We start from the raw sequence: 20182 nt of genomic DNA, 5'->3' as shown, positions 1-20182 counted from the left end.
TTTAATGTTTTAAGAAACTGCCAAATTATTTTCCAACATGGCTGTATCATTTTACATTTACATTAGCAATTTATAAGAGATCCAGTTATTCTATGCTCTCAGCAACATTTGGCATTGATTATTTCATTATAGCCATTCAGTGAGTGTGTAGTAGTATCTTGTTGTGATTTTAGTTTGCATTTTTTCCTGGTGACTAATATTGAACATTTTTTCATGTGTATTGTCATTCATGTGATTTTTGGCAAAGTATCTTTCAAATATTTTGTCTGTGTTTTAGTTGTTAGTCCTCTTACTGAGTTAAAGAATTCCTTATTAATTTGGGATAAAACTTGCAAATAGTCCTCTCATTCTGTGGATTTGTTTTTCATTTTCTTAACGGTATACTTTAAAGAGCAAAAGCTTTTACTTTTCATGAAGTCAATGTACCAAGCTTTTCCTTTATGGGTCATGTTTTTGTGTCCTATCTAAGAAATTTTGGGTTGACTCAATGTAAAAAAAAAAATTCTCCATTTTTATCTTACAGTTTTATACTTAAACATTTACATTTATATCCATGAAATAATTTGAATTAGTTTTGTACATGGTATGAATTAAGCGTCTAAGTTCTTTATTTCATTTTTATTTTTTGACACATAGGTATCCAAATGTTCCTTTAACATTTGTTGAAATTGCTATCCTTTCCCCATTGAATTACCCAAGCATCTATGCAAAAATGCAGTTGATCCCATAGCTAACATCATATTCAATAATGAAAGACTGAGATCTAAGATCAGACATAATACAAACATGCCCACATATTAGCCAGAGCAGGTAATCAAGAAAAAGTGTGTAAAAGTCTCCCAAATTAGAAAGTTGATTTTCTTTACTTGCAGATGATATGATTCTATATGTGGAAAATCCAAACGAATTCACAAGAAAGCCACTAGAGCTAGTAAACAAATTCAGCAATGTTCTGTTACAAGATCAACACACAAAATTAGTTGTGTTTCTATAAGCCAGGAATGAACAATTTGAAAAAGAAATTAAGAAAGCAATTTCACTTATAATGCATCAAAAATTTTAACCAAGGAGATGAAGACTTGTACATTATCTGTTTTCTGTGTGTTTCCAGGAAACCTATAGTATAATTGTGCAATGTTGTTTCTATGCACTGTTCCTTCTATGCTTAGCCATGTGCTCTCCAGTGTCTCATGAGTTTCATGCAGGACCTGTGTGTGATCACTTTTCTATTAGGATACGAAGATAGGAGTAATTTCCCCATTAGTATATATTATCTGTGGTAATAAATATATTATTTATTACCAAATAAGCCATTTATAATTCTTGGGGTGTAAGAATCAAGGACGCCTTCCAGCATACTGGAGGGTAGAGGAAATAAAGGTGATATTTATTGAACAATTACTTTATACACACACACACACACACACACACACACACACCCCTTATCTTCAAAATAACCCTAACAGGGAGACATTATCATTCTCTTAATATAAATGAGAAAAGGTTCAGAGAGTCCAATCAATATTTGACTATAATCATACAACTACCAAAGTTCCAAAGCTGGAGATTCAAGCTCGTGGTTCCCAAAGAGATGGGTCTAGTCACAGTATTATACTCTCATTCCATAAAAGAGAGTCTGGCATATGCAAAGACCATTCTTGGCAATTTTGATGAATGAATATGTGAACATTTTTTAGGAATTCTACTTCAAGCACATAAAGGTTCAAGTTCTCTCATGCTCAAGATTTAATAATATTATTCTCAAAAGTGTTGGTAAGTCATCTAAACCTTCTGGCTTATGAAAATTTCAACTTAAATTTATTTATTTATGCTGTGGAGTCAGACAAGATTGTGGTTGACATGGTCATAGCAAGTAATCAGCTTAAATGTTTGGAAAGAGCCTCTGTGTGTGAAGAACTTTTGTTGCCAGGAAATGTTCATGTAATGCAAATCATTTTCTACACCCTTTGACATGGGAGTGAAACATCTATCTCTCTTTCATTTTCATTCATCCCCAAAGCATTTTGCTGCCTTAGAAAATCATCTGAAGGTCAGTTTTGATTGCTCTAACTCTGAAATCTGTTGTGCTCCTGATAGCATGCAGAGTTTTAGATGAAATCACTAATATTCACTAAAAAATGTTAAATTATGATGAATTGCAAGGTTCTTTGAGAGTGCCGTAAATAAGGCAGTTTATGATATTTGTGGCTCCACCAAGAACAACAGGATTTAAAACCCTAAATTAAAATCCACTGAAAGGGTCAAATGCATTGTCAATGTTCAACCGATCAAAGTGACCATATCAAATATGGAAAATCCATGAATTCAAAAATGTAAGGTGCTATTCGGAAATAATTCTTTTCTCATGTGTCATTATGAGATTGTTGCCACCCTTTTCCTACGTCTAAATAGGCAAATAGACTGTTGGAATGTTAATAGAACAATGCAAATTCCAAAGAAGAAAAAGACAAAAGGAGAGCAATGAGCATATATCTAGTTTGAATATTTTAAAACATATGATGTAAATATTATCTGCCTTAGGATCAGACTTTGTCTTTAGGAAGCCTATTCATAATACGTGGAATTTTATATATTTTACATTCAGTGCTGTGTAGAATAAAACAACTTTTTCCCCCTCTGTTCTCACACCACCATCAACATAGACTACTTTGGTGAACAAGCAATTCTGCAGCATTAATATCCTACAATCCAGTTCAATTCTTGCGCTATATACCTGGAAGTGGTGGCAGATTCCACAGGTGAGGGCTCAGTCCCCAAAGCTGCCCCCAACTTCTAACACCAATCACAAGCTCCAGGTTATTTTGCCTGCACTTGTAACCCACTGGCTATAAATTGGGGCTCCTATGACTCCCTCCTTGGGTTCAATTAATTTAACAGATCAGCTCACAGAGCTCAGGAAGCACTTATTTTTACTGATTTATGATACAGGATATTACAAAGATACAGATGAAGCAATGCATAGGACAAGACACATGGAAAGGGGAGCTGAGCTTCCATGTCCTCCCTAGGTGTCGCACCCTCCAGGAACTTCCATGTGTTAAACTACCTGGAGCTCTCCCTGTACCCCCACCACCCCAAACACCCATTTTTTTTTTTTTTTTGAGATAGAGTCTTGCTCTGTTGCCAGGCTGGAATGCAGTGGCGATCTTGGCTCACTGCAACCTCCGACTCCCGCGTTCAAGTGATTCTCCTGCCTCAGCCTGCCGAGTAGCTGGGATTACAGGTGTGTGCCACCATGCCCGGCTAATTTTTGTATTTTTAGTAGAGACGGGGTTTCACCATGTTGACCAGGATGGTCTCAATCTCCTGACCTCGTGATCTGCCCGCCTCGATCCTTTATAGCAACTTCATTGGATAGGCATGACTGAAGCATGGATGTGGCAGACTACCACAATTACTACTTGAGACCATCACTACAGCAATTACTACTGTTACTACTTGAGACTGTCATTACAAGACTGAATGAAGGGCGAAGAATGCAGAAATGAAAACTTAAAACAAAAATAACTATTTTACAAGAAGGGTTAACATGGAGAAGAAGAAGAGGGGTCCCTGCTTCTCATGAGCAAGGGCAGCTGCCTGAGTTTCTATAGCCCTTCGTATTTATTGGGTAGAAAGAGCCGGGAGGAGGAGGTAATGATTGGTCAGCTGCTTGATTGATCACAGGTTCATATTATTACTAACAGGCTTCAGATTTGCCTAATCACAAGAAACACTTGTGCCTGGGTCGTGACTGCCCTCAGCATTCCTTCTGGGTGCAGACGCAGTTTGTCAGCTTGCCAACATCCTGCTTTCATGAGAACAGTTTGCTGTTTACTCATATAGCCTCCAGTGGTATACTGAGTTGATCCCGACCCTCATTCTTTCGGCCTTCAACACGTGGACAACTATGTAGAAATGTGATTTAAAAAAAAAAAAAGGAGTATGATTTCATACTAATCGACTGAGTGGGGAAACCCAGCAAGGCTGCCTATTCAGAGTCTTCTTGGCCTCTCTCTGCAGTATTCATTCCTCCAGGGTCTGGGGCAGGACCCCTTCTAAAATGAGGGTCTCATGACCCACAATCAGACAAGGTATGTCAGAGAATTTCCTTATGGCCGGCTCTAAGACAGAAAGGTGGAGGAAGATTAGAGTATATTTTTAGTTTCTCTGGCCTGCCTTGGGGAGAAAAAGGGACAGTTAGAAGCAGAACAGAACAGAGACAGACCCTATTTTCTGAGGCCTACTTCTGAAGCCTAAAGCTCCCCAATATTGTAACAAAAGACTGTCCTTCACCTGTATCGCTCTTAAATTGTTCTGAAGCTGCTTCAGGACCCTTGGATAAAAGACCAATACTTCAACAAAAGATAGGCTTATTGTGTTAGTCACCAAGGAAACAACAAAGGCTATGGACGTTATGAGCCAGGAGCCATGGACAAAAATATGTGTGTGTGTGTGTGTGTGTGTGTGTGTGTGTGTGTGTAAATATCAAAGTGCTCTTGAAATCCTATGTTAAAATGTAATAATTTGATTATATTATATCTTTTAGACAGAGTTCATATATTATATCTATTAAACAGAGTTCATCACTCATGGGTCCTGGTGAATTAGCAATAGCTCTGAGGTGGAAGTCTTTGCTTAGTTTGCAGAATAACTTCACTTTACTGTTCCCTACTTTTCCACTTTGCTCTGTCCTCCAAGATTCTACGTGGCTTGCATTAGCAGCCTCCATTGCCCTCTGACCTTCAGTTAGTTGATTTTAGCTGCTAAGAGGGACCCACCAAACATCTGGAGGGCAGGTGGAAAAGGAAGTCAGAATATTTAATTCCCCGCTCCCTGTGTCCATGTAGAAGCAGCCTCAAGCTAACTGCATCCCTCCATGAGTGGTCATAGCTCCTGTCAGGTGATGCTCTTCGTACAGTCCTTTCTGTCCCTGAGTTCTGTCCCCATTTAAGCTAGAGATAGTGTGCAGAGAAGAGTTAACATAGCAAGCCTGACTGCTTATTTTTAGAAAGACCTGCTTACAAAGTTGGCCTTTGGCTGGCATCTGGATCCCCACCATCCCCAGAACTGATAAGAGAGGACCACTGCACTTAAACATTTGTACAAAGTACGGTTTATGCTTAACACCTGCTTTCCTTGTGGGGGTCGTAAATTTGGGTAAATGCCAGATAGAGGCTGATCATAGGAACAGCCCCCAATAAAAACCCTGTGCACTGAGTTTCTAAGGAGCTTCCCTGATTGGCAACACATCACACACATTTTCATAATGCATTGCTGGGGGAATTAGGCCCGTTCTGTCTCTACTGGAAGAGAATTCTTGGACACTTGTGCTTGGTTTCCCCAGGACTTCATTGTTATGCCTTTTTCCTTTGTTGATGAATTCTGTGACATTTCATTGTAATAAATTTTAGCCATGAGTAGGACTATATGATGAGTCCTTGAGTCTTCCTAGTGAATCATTAGACCCAGGGTTCAGGGTTGGCTTGAGAAATCCTGACATAAATAGCAAAAGAGCTCTGTAGTTCTATACCTGACAGTACTGCACCATCTCTTTTGCCCACCCTTTTGAAAGTAGTTCCTTCATTAAGCTCTCCCCAAGTTACTTTTTTTGAATGTGCTTTCTTTTAGTGGAGGCTTCTAGTGACTGTAGGTATTTCATATAAAAATATTAATTATTTGATGGATTCTTTCCTGTACGTTATATTTACATATTTCTTAACAAAAAGATGAATGGTTTAAAAGTAAGGTAACACAGCAACCTGTACCCTTGACATCTTATTTAATGAGAATGTTTGATTAGGTTGTGCTTCTTTAAATGGCTGGGGGATTGTGCATCTTGTTTAAACTAGAAAGTAGTACATAAACTGGTGGTTGATTGTCCTTAAAAATATTTAGCTGTTGTTTTTCTCCTTTACCTTTGTGTATTCTGGGGGAAAAAAAGAAAACTCAGTCTAAAAGTAGGGAGACTAAGAAAAGTTTATGGTGACAGAACACAATGTTTTCATGGTATATATTTATATTATAGAAAACATCACTTAAGTAGTTAGATGAATGTTCTTATTTCTTATGTGCCTGATAAGCAATTGTATTACATCTTAAAAACACCTCTAACAGGTGATGGTACATTCATATAGTATATTCAAATTGTTTCTTGATAATATTTAGATTATTTAACATCCATAGCAATTTATATCACCAAATATTATTCTTTCTTTTACACTGTGCTCTCTGAAGCAAGATAAAGCATTGTGCTTAATGGAATGGAAAGCTTCCTCTCAAAAACCCAAAGATTATGCTACTTAAATTTCAAGTTTCAATGGAACTTGTGTCAACTTTTAAATTAACTATGTAAAAAATAAATGTTGTGCATCCTTGGATGGTTTCTCAAAAAAAAAAAAAAGGCAAAGAAAGAAATGCTTAATGTAAACTATTGTGGTTTTTTACCCTCATCTATATTTATGCCAGCTGCTTTGACCTAAAAAGTTTTTTATGCTTATAGATGAAAAGCTTTGTTTTAGAGAACTCATGAACCCTCTGTTTATTAATGTCTTGGTAAACCACATGTCTTCTTGATAAAGCAATCCTGAATCAGAAAGACCTCTTTGCTGGATATCTTACTTCAGTTTGCTTTTCTGTTTATTGATTGCTTTGCTAATAAATGCTCTCTTCATTGTAATTTAGCTCCATTCCAGCAACCTCCGCCCAGAGGAAAAGTTCAAAGTTCTTCTGCTATCAATCTCTCCTGGAGTCCACCTGATTCTCCAAATGCCCACTGGCTTACTTACAGTTTACTCAGGGATGGTTTTGAAATCTACACAACAGAGGATCAATACCCATACAGTGAGTTTAAGGGTTTGGTAATAGAAATAAATATTCTGAGAATTGACACATTAGTTAAGTTCTTTGACATTGAGGATAAATGCTGTTGTGGTTTCGTCTGTCTGGCTGGCACAGAGTGTTTCAAACAGAGAGAGAATTACAAATTTCACTAGTAATCAAATAAATACAATAAAAATGAGATGCTTATTATCTGATAAATACCAATGCTTATCAAATTCTCAAAGATGAAAAAAAATGACCCCATCAAGAATTAATGGGAATGTGGGGAAGCTGGGACTTTTATAAACTGCTGAGGTGTCTGTGTGAGTTCATTAGTACAACTTTTCATGTACAATAATTTGTTAAAATCTATGAAAAATCTTTCCTTTTAACATAACATTTGACTTAGCAAACCTATTTTAGGAAGTTTATCTCAAGTGAATAGTCATTAAGTGGACACACAAGATGTCTATACCTATTCTATTTGTAATATCAAAATATTGAAAATGATTCAGATGTTCAACAATGTTTCAGTAAATTATAGTATATGGCATAACAGAATCCTGGTACATTGTTAAATAAATTATAGGCTATGATAGCATATAAACTGATATCTTAGTTCACATATCAATAAATGGAAAATGTTCATGACATATTGTTTAAGGCAGGGGTCCCCAATCCCCGGGCTGTGGACAGGTACTGGTCCCTGACCTGTTAGGAACAGGGCCACACAGCAGGAGGTGAGCAGCAGGCCGGCAACATTACTGCCTGAGCCCTGCCTCCTGTCAGTTCTGTGGCGGCTTGAGATTCTCATAGGAACAGGAACCCTATTGTGAACTGTGAATGGGAGGGATCTAGGTTGCACCCTCCTTATGAGAATCTAATAATAAATATAATGCGCTTGAATCATGCCAAAACCATCCCTCCTCACCTTCCCATCCTAGGTCCACGGAAAAACTGTTTTCCATGAAACCAGTCCCTGGGGCCCAAAAAGTTGGGGACCACTGGTTTAATGTAAATATAGTTATTAAAATAATCTGAGAATTATACCATTTTAATTTACAAATACTGGAAGACATAATAAATAGATCTAGTTTTCTCTAATTGTAAATATTATAGAAAATGTGTCAAATATTTCTATTACAATGAATTCAAGTTTTTTAATTCTCAGATTAAAGAATTATTAAATCTGAAAGTGGAGTACTAACACTCAAGCAAATAGTGTAATTTAATACACACGTTGCTATTTCCGCAGAGATAGAACGCAGCAACATAAACTTTTGAAAGAGGAAGGAATATAAACAAGCCATCAAGCCCATCTTTGCCTTTGTAACTTTTATGAAGATTTTAAAGGAGCTTATAGAAATCAAATTATTAGAATTCATTGTCTTTAAAAAACATTTACTCAGATGTTTTAGATACAGTTTCCCTAAAGACAGAATGAAAAAAATAGGAATTTTTACATTATTCCAGCTCTATCTTCTCTGATTTTTGCTTCTAGCCATGTTCGGCTACACACTAGTTTAAGAAACCTCAGAACAGCAATTCCAATTCAAGTTTCTATTTTGTTCTCTTCATTTAATACACAGTTTTCCAAATTCTACTTTAACCATGCTTAATTAGTTAGAGAACTGTTTAAAGCTATGTCGAAACACTGAAATTCCATAACCTTCCTTAAAATGGTTAGGAGGATGCCTTGTTTTAACATTTTAATTGACTTTAAAACTTCTGCATCGCATAGAGTTTTATTTTGTATGCATTATACTGGGTTTCATTTTGCACCTAATTCATGTAACTGGAATTTAGCTTCTTATGTCTACCCCTTTCTCTTGGCTCTACATGTCTCTTCAGTATCCCAAGTCTTCTTTAAAGTTAATGGAAACTCTGAACTTCATGATGCAGATTGCAAAGGGAAATGAACATCTGTCTACATCTGCCACGTTGGCAAAGTATCCTAAAAACCTGCTACTAGAATGTTTATTTTCTTCCAAATATCAGCATGATCCAGGTGTCCTGAAACTTAAACTTTTGTGACAGAGAAAGAGAGGAGTTATAAAAATATTGAAAATGATTTTGAAGATGACAGTACCACTGGTTGAGTTATATCTGAAGTTATGAATTAGGGTCGCCCTGTTTTCCATACAGCTTAATGCAATAGCAAAATTAAACTTAAAACTATCAATGATATTATTCAAGCCAGAGGCATGATTTCCATAGTAACATATTGTGATCTATTTTATAGAACATCACATGTTAGTACAACACTGGCTGTTTTTGACGATTGCACTAATATGGAATCCAAATAACAGTTTCTTACATAATAAATGTGTATTCATTCACTAATCAGACATTTATATAATCCTATTAAACAAGGTATTATTTCCTAAAGCCATATTTTTCATTAAAAAATGCCACTTCTGGCATTTCTTCACAATCACTGTAATTAATGATGTGAAAATTATCTGCATGATGGCATTTGAACGTAAGAACAATTGGTTAACACTGTCAGAACTTTGTATCATTCTAATAATAGCCTCATGTTTATTACTCTATTTCTAGTGCGTGGCTAGCATTTGTAACATGTAAAGGAAACACTACTTATATTCAGCTGGATGAACACAAATCTTTGGGTTAAATAAAGGCTTTAGGAATTATAGGTGGGAATCATTGAACTTTTCAAAGAAAATTAATAGTGTTGTCTTCCAAGCAAGTTTGATAGTTTGTTTGAGACCTTTATGGAATTCTTTTTTAGAAGAGAAACTTTTTCTAGCTGGCCTAATGTACTATGGGATTCTCTAAGACATATTTTCCTTCCTAGGATCATGATATACTGGTGTACTATCTTTAAAGCTTTCAAATTATTTGGTATTATAATAGCATGCAAATAATGGTGAATAATTTTGAAGATTGTGAATAATTAACTTTAAAAAACAAGGTATATCTTTATGTTTTATTTAAGGTAGAGGTTGAGCTAGCACTTCGGGAATCATACATAATCAGCCCTAACAGTATCTCTGTTGTAGCCAGCCCCCTTCTGGGTTGCTCATAGGTATCTTACGTGTCATGGGAAGGAAGTGAACAGTTATTGGAGGAAATAGCACTCTTGTGTTAGTGTTGCAGGTTTAGGGAGTGGACAGTAACTCATACTGTTTTTTGGTGGTGTTCCTATTTGAGTTTGGAATCAAAGGAGCACTAGACATAGTAGGCAGATCAAATTTAAAAATAAAAACGATCTTCATTACTGATGAAAGTCAGATTAGAGACTATATCCTTTTTCCTGCAGGAAGACAAATTAGAAGAGAGAAAAATCAATGGGCTGATCTGCACATAATTTGTTCCCTACACCCTGACTCCCCAGATTCACAGTCAGATGAGTTGTTCCTCATTTGGGATGGCATGAGTGGGGAGATAGCCCTTAAATGTCACTTTAGAGAAATCCTTCCATGGGAACTAGAGGATGATTATTTTTTCATGTGACAATAACTTCTATCACCTACAGATATTAACAGAGTTTAAGCTTAGAATTTTAGACAACCAAATATTTTAATGAGCCCTGGGATTTCATTTCTACCCTTATTCATTTCCATCCTTAAAATTATGATTTATAATCTCATACTACATCAAGGGATCAATGTAACAAGTGGTAAGATGATTCAGTTAGCTCTGAGAGGAATAAATGAAGAAACATAAGATATAAAGACAGGATGAGAAAGCAGAAGAGACGATGACAGGCAACTGTTTTTATAAGGCACTTAATATTTTTAATGCAGTAGTTTCCCGTTATCCATGGTTTTGTTTTCTGCAGTTTGTTACCCATGGTCAACAATGTTCCAAAAATAGGTGAGGCTACAGTACAATAAGATGTTTTGAGAGAGAGAGGGAAAGACCATATTCACATAACTATTATTGTGGTATATTGTTATAATTGTTCTGTTTTATTTTTAGTTATTGTTGTTAATCTCTTACTCTGCCTGACATAAATTAAACTTTATCATAGATATGTATGTATAGGAAAAAGAACAGTATATATATACACATATATATGTATGTATACATGTACACATATATGTGTACATATATACATATATGTGTGTGTATATATATATATATATATATATATAGTTTAATACTATTTGTGGTTTTAGGAATCCACTGGAGATCTTGGAATGTATCTCCTGTGGATAAGAAGGGACTACTATATTCTTTCCTGGAAAAATAGATCAGATATGTATAGAAAAATCATTCATGTGTTTAATAAAATTTTGTTCAGTGCTTATTCCAGACCAGAAACTGTATCAGCCACTAGAAATACAAAGATGAAAGGAATAGTTCTCCTTACTGAGTGGGGAGACATATAAGTAAACCAAAGTAACAATAGAATATATAAATGTTGAACCAGAGTAAACTTGGGGTGTTAAGGAAGCACAGGGTGGCTTGGGAGGTGTAGGAAATGTAACCGTGCCTGTGGTGGCAATGGTGGTGATGGAGAACCACTGAAAGTTTCCCAGTAAGGAAGGAATATAAGCTGAATTAGCCAGATACTGTAGTTGTGGAAGAGTGATGGTCATGAAATAAATTTTGTATTAAAAGAAAATAAGGTATATTCAGCAATCATGGGCAGTTCCATGTAGCTTTGGTAGGTGGTACAATGGGGGAGTGCTACAAACCAGGAGGGTATCAGCCAAGATCACAAATCGGTGCTGAGCCAAGGACTGTAAATGTTGCTCTGAAAATGCAGAAGTCTGTAGTAATGGCAAATTTTCAAAATCAAAGTTAAAGATCCGTATCCCAACCAAGGAGGGCAACTACCTCGAGATAAGCACTCTTTTAACCTGAGTATTATTTTTTTGTTATTGTATCATTAATGGGTATCCTATTCATACCCTTTCAAATGCTTTTATTTATTTCAAACTATAAATTGCCTTATACGATATTCCTACACAAATGCATATTTCCATCCCAATTCTATCTGATTCTAATTTCTTATTAAGTAGACTGCTCTTGTATAATACATTCTGATCTATTAGGATTATATTCCATTTTTCAGATGCTAGAAACATCCAGCAAGTACTGTACTTCTTTTAATTGTCATCAGGTTATAAGTCTTCCAACTTCCAGTTTAAGCTTATGCCAGACAATCTTTTGGAATATTCAGCACGGAAATTTATTTTTGTCTTTTAGATTTTGGCTTTTGGCCTGCTAAATAGATTATTTTCCATCATTGTTCTAGCCTTCAGTGATTTTTCAAATTTTGTTAATATTTTCAACAGCCTTATTGTGGGATAAGGGTAACTTTAATCTAATCTAATAAATATTTATTGAAATAACAATGAGCCACAGATGCACGCTCTCTAGAAAGTCTGAATCTCAGCCCTAGGGGACTTTTCCAAATATGATCCTTCTTTGGGTGCTCTGCCTTAGCACTAAGGATGGTGACTTTCCCCTGTCTCTTCTATTCCTATATTCTTTAGAGTTTTCTGTACCACTTACGAAGTAAAATCATGTTGTAATCAATCATTCTTTATCGTAAACTTTCCTTGTACAAATTACTCTGTGGTTTCTATGTCCTGATTGTACTCTAATACAATACTCAACATATTTTCATGAAGAATTTGCAATGACATATGCAATAGAATGACAAAACCATCTTTCATTCAGATACTCCCTTGTATTGTTCAGTCTTTAATTATTCCCCTCCCTCAACCACCATGACATTTCGGGAAGGGCAACTTACCTCTGGCCATTTGCAGAAGGCCCTTCAGAGGATGCAGTCTCATTTGTAAGGTGTAGCTGGCCAGATGTCAACCCTTGGCATTCTCACCGCATCAGTGTCTGATGCATGAAGCTGGTGAACATGTGTTCATTCTCAGCTTGGTCAGGGCCTCCTGAACACACTATTATTTTAGTCTTCCCTAGGCTCTTGCTATTGCTGAGAAATTTCTGAGATTTTTTATTTTTTTCCATTTCCTACATCCACCCTTTGGCCCTCTCAGAGGTGGAAGAGTCACTTCATCCCAGCCACAGAAGGTCCTATAGTGGGCTCACTGGCTGTCAACACTGCATCCTCACTGTTCAAGAAACCAAGAAATTCCTGCACTGGGCTACGTCAAGATGGCGGCGTCCACATTAAACCCCCTGCTGAGGTGGCTTCCTAACCTTTCTCTCTTCCGAGGTGCCCACGGAGTTCAGGTTCCCCTCTAGACTCTTGGCACCAAAGCTCCCTCTGAGAAGGATTCTTTGTCCCCAGTTCCCATTTCCCCTTACAAGAATGAACCCTGGAAATATCTGGAATCAGAAGAATAACAGGAGCGATAGGTTCTCGCCCTATCTAGGCTGACTACCACGGCAACCACAAGGGTGGTATACCCCCACAGTGGACTCGAAATACATAGATTTGCAGAATAAAATTGCTGGGAATCCCTGCCCCAACTGCCAAGATCACAGGTTTCATGTTGTGCTCTTGCAAGAGTTTGTCCATGAGTATAATCTTCCATGCTCCATACACAGGAGTCTGCATAAAGCAGCACATGAGGTTGACATGGGCCATCCAGGAAGCCAGGGATCATGGTCTGCTCAGGTACCATATGCCCTGGGTTGAAACCTGGGACCTTGACTTCAGTACCTCTCATGGGACTGTGAGTGCTCTTCTGCCAGCCCCTACCCTGATCTCAGGCGACCCCTGGTACCCATGGTACAACTGGAAACAGCCACCAGAGAGAGAACTGTCTCACCTTCCTTGGCTCTATCAGGGTCATTTCTGATAAGACAGTGGCCCTCACCTGAGTCAGTGCCCAAGGTGCCCCCCACAACACCAGCGGAAGCCTCCTCCACTGAGCAGTCAGACCCCAGAGTGCTCTGTAGGAGCTGTAGACTGGGAAGAAGGGCCGGGTGTGGTGGCTCATGCCTGTCATCCCAACACTTTGGGAGGCCGAGGTGGGCGGATTGCTTGAGCCCAGGGGTTCAAGACCAGCCTAGGCAAAATGGTGCAACCCCATCTCTACAAAAAATATAAAAATTAGCCGGGCGTGTTGGTGGGCACCTGTAGTCCCAGCTATTCTATTTGGGAGACTGAAGCAGGACAATCACTTGAACCCAGGAGGCAGAAGTTGCAGTGAGCCGAGATTGTGCCACTGCACTCCAGCCTGGGTGACGAAGCCAGACCCTGTCTTAAAAAGAAAAAAAAAAAAAAAAAAAAAAGACTGGGAATGCCTAAGTTTACATGATGGGTTATCACTCCAAAGAGTTGTGTCTTTTGTGGCCAATGGCAGATCGAGGAAAGAAATGAAAGTTGCTGATGGGGATAAATCTAGGCTGGGGGAGAGCAATACAGATGTGTATGGGAAACCCCAACCCCTATATATTGTAAATAGATGGACTAGGCTAAACATTGTTGCTCTTTCCATCTTCTGTGAACTCAGCTTTTCCACAGTAAAGCTCTATCTCCTGTCAGAAGGAAGGAAGGGAGGGAGGGAGGGAGGGAGGGAGGGAGGGAGGGAAGGAAGGAAGGAAGGACGGAAGGAAGGAAGGAAGGAAGGAGGGGGATGGGAAGCACATAAATATGCTGGGACCTTCATATTGCTATAGGGCACCCCTGCTTAATGGAACCCTCCTCCCATCTCCCATACAAACAGCCCCATGGGGGAGCAGGCAGCAGTCACTCTGGTATTTGTGTGTTTCACAGTCCTACAATGTGTTTCCTGTCCTTAGAGAACAAGAATTTCCAGCCACGTGCCTAATCACCTCCATTCTCTATCTTATTTTTTAAAAACCTCTTTGTAGCTGCTTCTCTCTGCCCTCACAATCCTTCATGCATAGAAGCCCTGCTTATCTAAAACTTCTGTTGTGTAAATTCCTCATTGCTGATAACAAATGTCTCCAAAATTTAGCAGCTTAAAACAATAAACATTTATAATTTCTGTAGGTCAGAAAATAAGAAAATTTTCCAGTCAAAATGTTGGCCAGGTGACAGATTTACCCCTTGGTGGTAGTTTACTGACCCTTAGTCTGGTGTGTTTAGTGTTTAACAAGCAAACCAGTTACATAGAGGAAACATAGTTACTTTTCTGTTTTGGAGAACCGCAAGGACTTTCTCTTAGACCTTCTAACGAAAGGACACTATGAAAAGCAAAAGAAGAACTAAAACAAACATCTAAACATTCTTTATTACGAATGACACTTTCTTATGTTATACTCAATAATAAAAGCAATCAACCGGTATTTACATTATTTCAATTTTAAAAATATGAAATGTATCCTTAATCAAAAGAGTAGATTGATATAGTTTATATAATTAAGTAATATGATAGGAAAGCAGTTAACAGTGATTCTTCACCAACTTGTGAAATTTAACTTTGTTTTTTTTTTTTTTTTTTCTTTTCATTTCAGGTATTCAATACTTCTTAGACACAGACCTGTTACCATATACCAAATATTCCTACTACATTGAGACCACCAATGTGCATGGTTCAACAAGGAGTGTAGCTGTCACTTACAGGACAAAACCAGGGGTTCCAGAGGGAAACTTGACTTTAAGTTATATCATTCCTATTGGCTCAGACTCTGTCACACTTACCTGGACAACACTCTCAAATCAATCTGGTCCCATAGAGAAATATATTTTGTCCTGTGCCCCTTTGGCTGGTGGTCAGCCATGTGTTTCCTACGAAGGTCGTGAAACCTCAGCTACCATCTGGAATCTGGTTCCATTTGCCAAGTATGATTTTTCTGTACAGGCGTGTACTAGTGGAGGCTGTTTACACAGCTTGCCCATTGCAGTGACCACAGCCCAGGCACCTCCCCAAAGACTGAGTCCACCTAAGGTGCAGAAAATCAGTTCTACAGAACTTCATGTAGAATGGTCTCCACCTGTGGAACTAAATGGTAAGAATCCAAGGTCGAGATTCCCCTTTTTGGTCAAGACATGAATGAGAATCTATTGTAATTGCGCAATTAGGAATTTGGCAATTGTATTCCTTTTTATAACTGCACAATATAATAATTGAGAAACAGTTTCTAAAGATATAAGATAGTGTTTTTCCTGGTTAGTGGAACAAGTGTATTTCTTCTAATCTAACAAATTCCATTCAATTAAATTGCCCCTTAAAAGGCTAATATTATCTTTGCTCTTAATGACATCTGCCATAACACAAATGATGTTTATAATTTGAAACTCACTTATGAAATGCATTATATTTGACTGTGTCACAAGTTAGGGCACCCACAAGCAGTACATTTTCTCTTCTAAGCAAGAAAAAGATATAAAATAATACAAAAAATATGTGTATAAGCTAACTGACTCCATTAAGTTAATTTTTGCATTCATACAATTGAACCCTTGGTTATATAGGCCAGACACACATTCACAGATTTTTAATCATTTATATCATGTACATATTTAGTGAAATCTTTCTTTAGATTTGTGAAGTTATTTGGTAAAACTGGGTGGAAATTGACTATAACATTTATGCAAACAGGGCTTATGTTAAACAAGTTAAATCAAAACCTCCAAATTTGAAAGGATACAGGCTGGAGCTATAATGATCAAATTCCCCAAAACAACTGGCCATTCTTAATAGAAATTGTGACCATCAATTCTGAAAAAGATTGAATTTACCTATGATAAAGTGTAGTTATTTTTTGTCTATACGTTGTCCATTTTGGTTTGTTTTCCTCATGCGTATGCCTTTAATAGTATTTTATACGTTCAGTTTGTTGTCTTCTATGTACCTGTCATCTAGATTACTAAACTACTAAATCACTACATTTTGAATGCTAAAGAAATTGGCAGTAATCTAATTAGAAGGGCAATGAAAATCCAGCACTCTTTAACTGACCTGTCCCTACCCTACCCGTAAAGTAACCCCTTTGTCTGATGAGTTACCTAGGTTCACTATTTAATTTCTCTAGGAATAATTATAAGATATGAACTATACATGAGAAGACTGAGATCTACTAAAGAAACAACATCTGAGGAAAGTCGAGTTTTTCAGAGCAGTGGTTGGCTCAGTCCTCATTCATTGGTAGAATCGGCCAATGAAAATGCATTAAAACCTCCTCAAACAATGACAACCATCACTGGCTTGGAGCCATACACCAAGTATGAGTTTAGAGTCTTAGCTGTGAATATGGCTGGAAGTGTGTCTTCTGCCTGGGTCTCAGAAAGAACTGGAGAATCAGGTAAAGATCAATGCTTTAAGTTCTACTTTTAAAACCTCTGAATGCAAATGCTTCTTCAAATTAAAGTCAGAGTACTGTGAAAGTACATTTTGAGAAGCAAGAATTAGAAACTTCCACAGACCAAGGAAAATTTTCATATATATGGATTTGTTACATAAACAACTCAAGGTCATAAAGTCCTTGCAGCAAGTTTTAGGGGGCAAAAGTAAATGCTTTAGTTATTAATTCATAGGGCGAAAATGGCTTAACTATAGTTATAGTCTTCTGGGAATATTTGTCAAAAATAGCATTTGGTTTCCACTCCTAAAGTGGATTGGACACATGTCTCATCTTGCTCCATATACAGCATAATTTATGTTCAATGAAAGAGATAACTGTCACCAATTCCACAAATTTGTCTTTGTTTTAATCTTTCCAAAATAAATAGTTTGGATACTAGATTGTACATAATGACAGAATCCTGAACATCAAAATCTATAATTCACAAGTGTGCTTGTAAGCAGTTGGCATGATGATAAGGAAGGAGGACAACATATCTAAATTTTCTGGAGTATCTTCAATTAGGCAAAAATTTTTAATCCTCCACTTATTTTTTATATTAAGACACTTCAAATTTCATGAGCCTTTAAGAAAAAAAAAATACACTTTTGTTATGTGTTTAATCTGTAGATATCAAAGAAACCCAAGCCCTGATCTAAACTTGACCTGTTACGAATATGGAGGATGAGGGTAGCTTTAGGTTGATGTCCAAAGGAATCATTTCATGAATAAAATACGCATTGTGCTTGAGCATCTCTTAATGACTACCAGCCATCTTGGACAAATAATAGAGCCATGATAGCACAAGTGATGAGGCATGGCATTCTGGAAGGGGAAAATCAAGGTCAGAAATGAAAAGTAATGTGTGAAACTGCAATACTGGGCCCTTGTAATCTTACGGGTCACTAGCTAATGAAAGTGCAATGAGTTCCTTTGATAATACACCTTTGGCTAGCACATTTAAAATCCCTGTAAAGAGCTCAAGAGTGGCAGGGGGGAAATGCATGTGTATGTAACCTGAACATTTCAATAAAAATTTAACAAAAACTTTGAGACATTCATTGGGGTTATTTAGAATGCTTTAGGTTTACCTCTTTCTGAAGAATAATATTTAGCCAGCTGCATTGGATTGGCTCAATGACGTATTTCCCTACATGGGAAATTCAGTACATCACCATGCATTTTTCTGAACTTTTTGAACTGAGATATTCTATATTTGTGACTTCTTTTAGATACTTGTAAGACTTATAATTTCCTATCTAATTATCCACTTTCCTATCTTTATGAACACAAGTAAATTCCTATGAGATTTTTATTTTGTAAGTAGAAAGTAGCTCTTCATATGAAGATAGAGAATATACTTTCCGGTAACATCTTAAAAAGTGAATACCTTTTATATATACCAGCATATTCTCGGACTTTTTCAAAGCAGAATATTTTAAAAGGTACAAGGTATTTCAGAAACTAAAATGAATATGTGAATTCAATTTAAAAATATACAGGGACGACATTCATTGTTTTGATGTTGTTGTTGTTGTTCTCATTGATAGCACCTGTATTCATGATCCCTCCTTCAGTCTTTCCCCTCTCTTCGTACTCTCTCAATATCTCCTGGGAGAAGCCAGCAGATAATGTTACAAGAGGAAAAGTTGTGGGGTATGGCATCAATATGATTTCTGAACAATCACCTCAACAGTCTATTCCCGTGGCGTTTTCGCAGGTATTGTTATTTTTAACTAATGTCCTTTCAGAATTGGCTTAGGGCTTCATTTGGACATTTTTTGAGTTTGCAGAATTCTGTGACAGAATTCTCCCTCTATATTGATTAAATGGGGCATTTTTTCTTAATGTAATATTATGTGTACAAGCCTCCCTCTTGGTATGTCACTTGTATTTTTCCAGTATAATCATATATTGAAACTAAGTTGGTATAATTTATCTCGTAAGACTTGTTTTTTCCATTTATCATGTATTCCTTAAATATTTTACATGAAGTTGACTTTCATTAACTGTGTACTATCATGTTATTTGGACACACAATAATTATTTAACCAGTCCAAAATCAGTTGATACTGTATTGTATTAATTCTCTTGGAAATATAAATAACATTGATAAAACTTCTTATATGTACATTTCATATACATTTTTACTTCAAAAAATCTGAAGAATTGAATTTATCACAGCTTATAACAAAATGAATTATGAATACGTTCAAAGTTTTGAATATACAGTAATATATTGCCCTCTAGTAATTCATCCCCCAGCTAGCAGTAGTGAGAATAATTATCATAGTTAAAAGTTACTGAGGCTTTACTATGTACGTGAACTAATTCATCTGATACATATAGCACTCCTAGAAGATAGGAGGCTCTTGTTCTCTCCAGTTTACAGTTGTGGCTGATAGACGTCTCTGCCCATTTTACCAGCATCCAGGTGGCCAATAGCAGAAACTGATGGAAGGATGTCAACCGAACAAGTTCTTCTGTGTATTTGGCTGTTCAGTGCCTCTTCTGAGAGAGAGGCTCTTCTCTGGGCATTAGCATAAGATAAAAAGATCTTTACACTTTATGCCTACTCCCATAGATATAGCCACGTTTTTCTTTCCACGAATTCCTAGTTCCTGGTCCTTCCATCTTTTTTTTTCATGCCCTTGGCCAATATTTCCAAGCCACTGCCATATTGTCCAGGTATATTTCACCTTGAGACACGTCTCTTTCCACACAACATGGGTGACCAGGTGAACCGCCTGAATTTCTGTCCATTAAGAGGATTTCTTCTCTCTGCCGTTTCATAGGGCCATCTCTGACAAGGGTTATAGAGCAACAGCTACCATTTTTGACTTGCAGCCACATAACAAGACATCCTATCTGTGAACTAAATTCTGTTTTTTTTCCTCATTCTTTCAGCTCTTAAGGGACCTCCCATGGGTCATAGGTATGAGCTGAGGTTGAGCCACCAGTATAAGAATGGTGGATGTCATGGGGGCCTGAACCACCTGCTTGCACTATGTATTAAGGCTTTTGGCTCTGCTTATACCCAATCTCAGACATCCACTTCCATCTCGTGATGAATTTCTGTTGGGCCCTTCTAACCTCAAGACTTGGCTGAGACAATTCCAAGATTATAAAAAAGTAGCTCTAGCTG

The 20182-nt window shown here is 37.2% G+C and overlaps 1 protein-coding gene and 1 pseudogene across 1 annotated transcript in view; both read left to right on the top strand.

Moving 5' to 3' along the window:
- Positions 1-20182, top strand: part of USH2A (usherin) — an 801829-nt gene that overhangs the window by 212757 nt on the left and 568890 nt on the right. The window contains exons 16-19 of the mRNA XM_055233796.2: positions 6685-6843; positions 15208-15702; positions 16729-16998; positions 18588-18757. Of these exons, the coding sequence (XP_055089771.1) occupies positions 6685-6843; positions 15208-15702; positions 16729-16998; positions 18588-18757 (1094 nt within the window). The remainder of the gene's footprint in view (positions 1-6684; positions 6844-15207; positions 15703-16728; positions 16999-18587; positions 18758-20182) is intronic.
- LOC129458794 (small ribosomal subunit protein mS40-like) lies at positions 12934-14654 on the top strand (annotated as a pseudogene).

The sequence above is a fragment of the Symphalangus syndactylus genome, chromosome 19, assembly GCF_028878055.3.
Source record: "Symphalangus syndactylus isolate Jambi chromosome 19, NHGRI_mSymSyn1-v2.1_pri, whole genome shotgun sequence".
Lineage (NCBI taxonomy): Eukaryota > Metazoa > Chordata > Mammalia > Primates > Hylobatidae > Symphalangus > Symphalangus syndactylus.
This window is presented reverse-complemented; position numbering and strand designations above follow the sequence as displayed.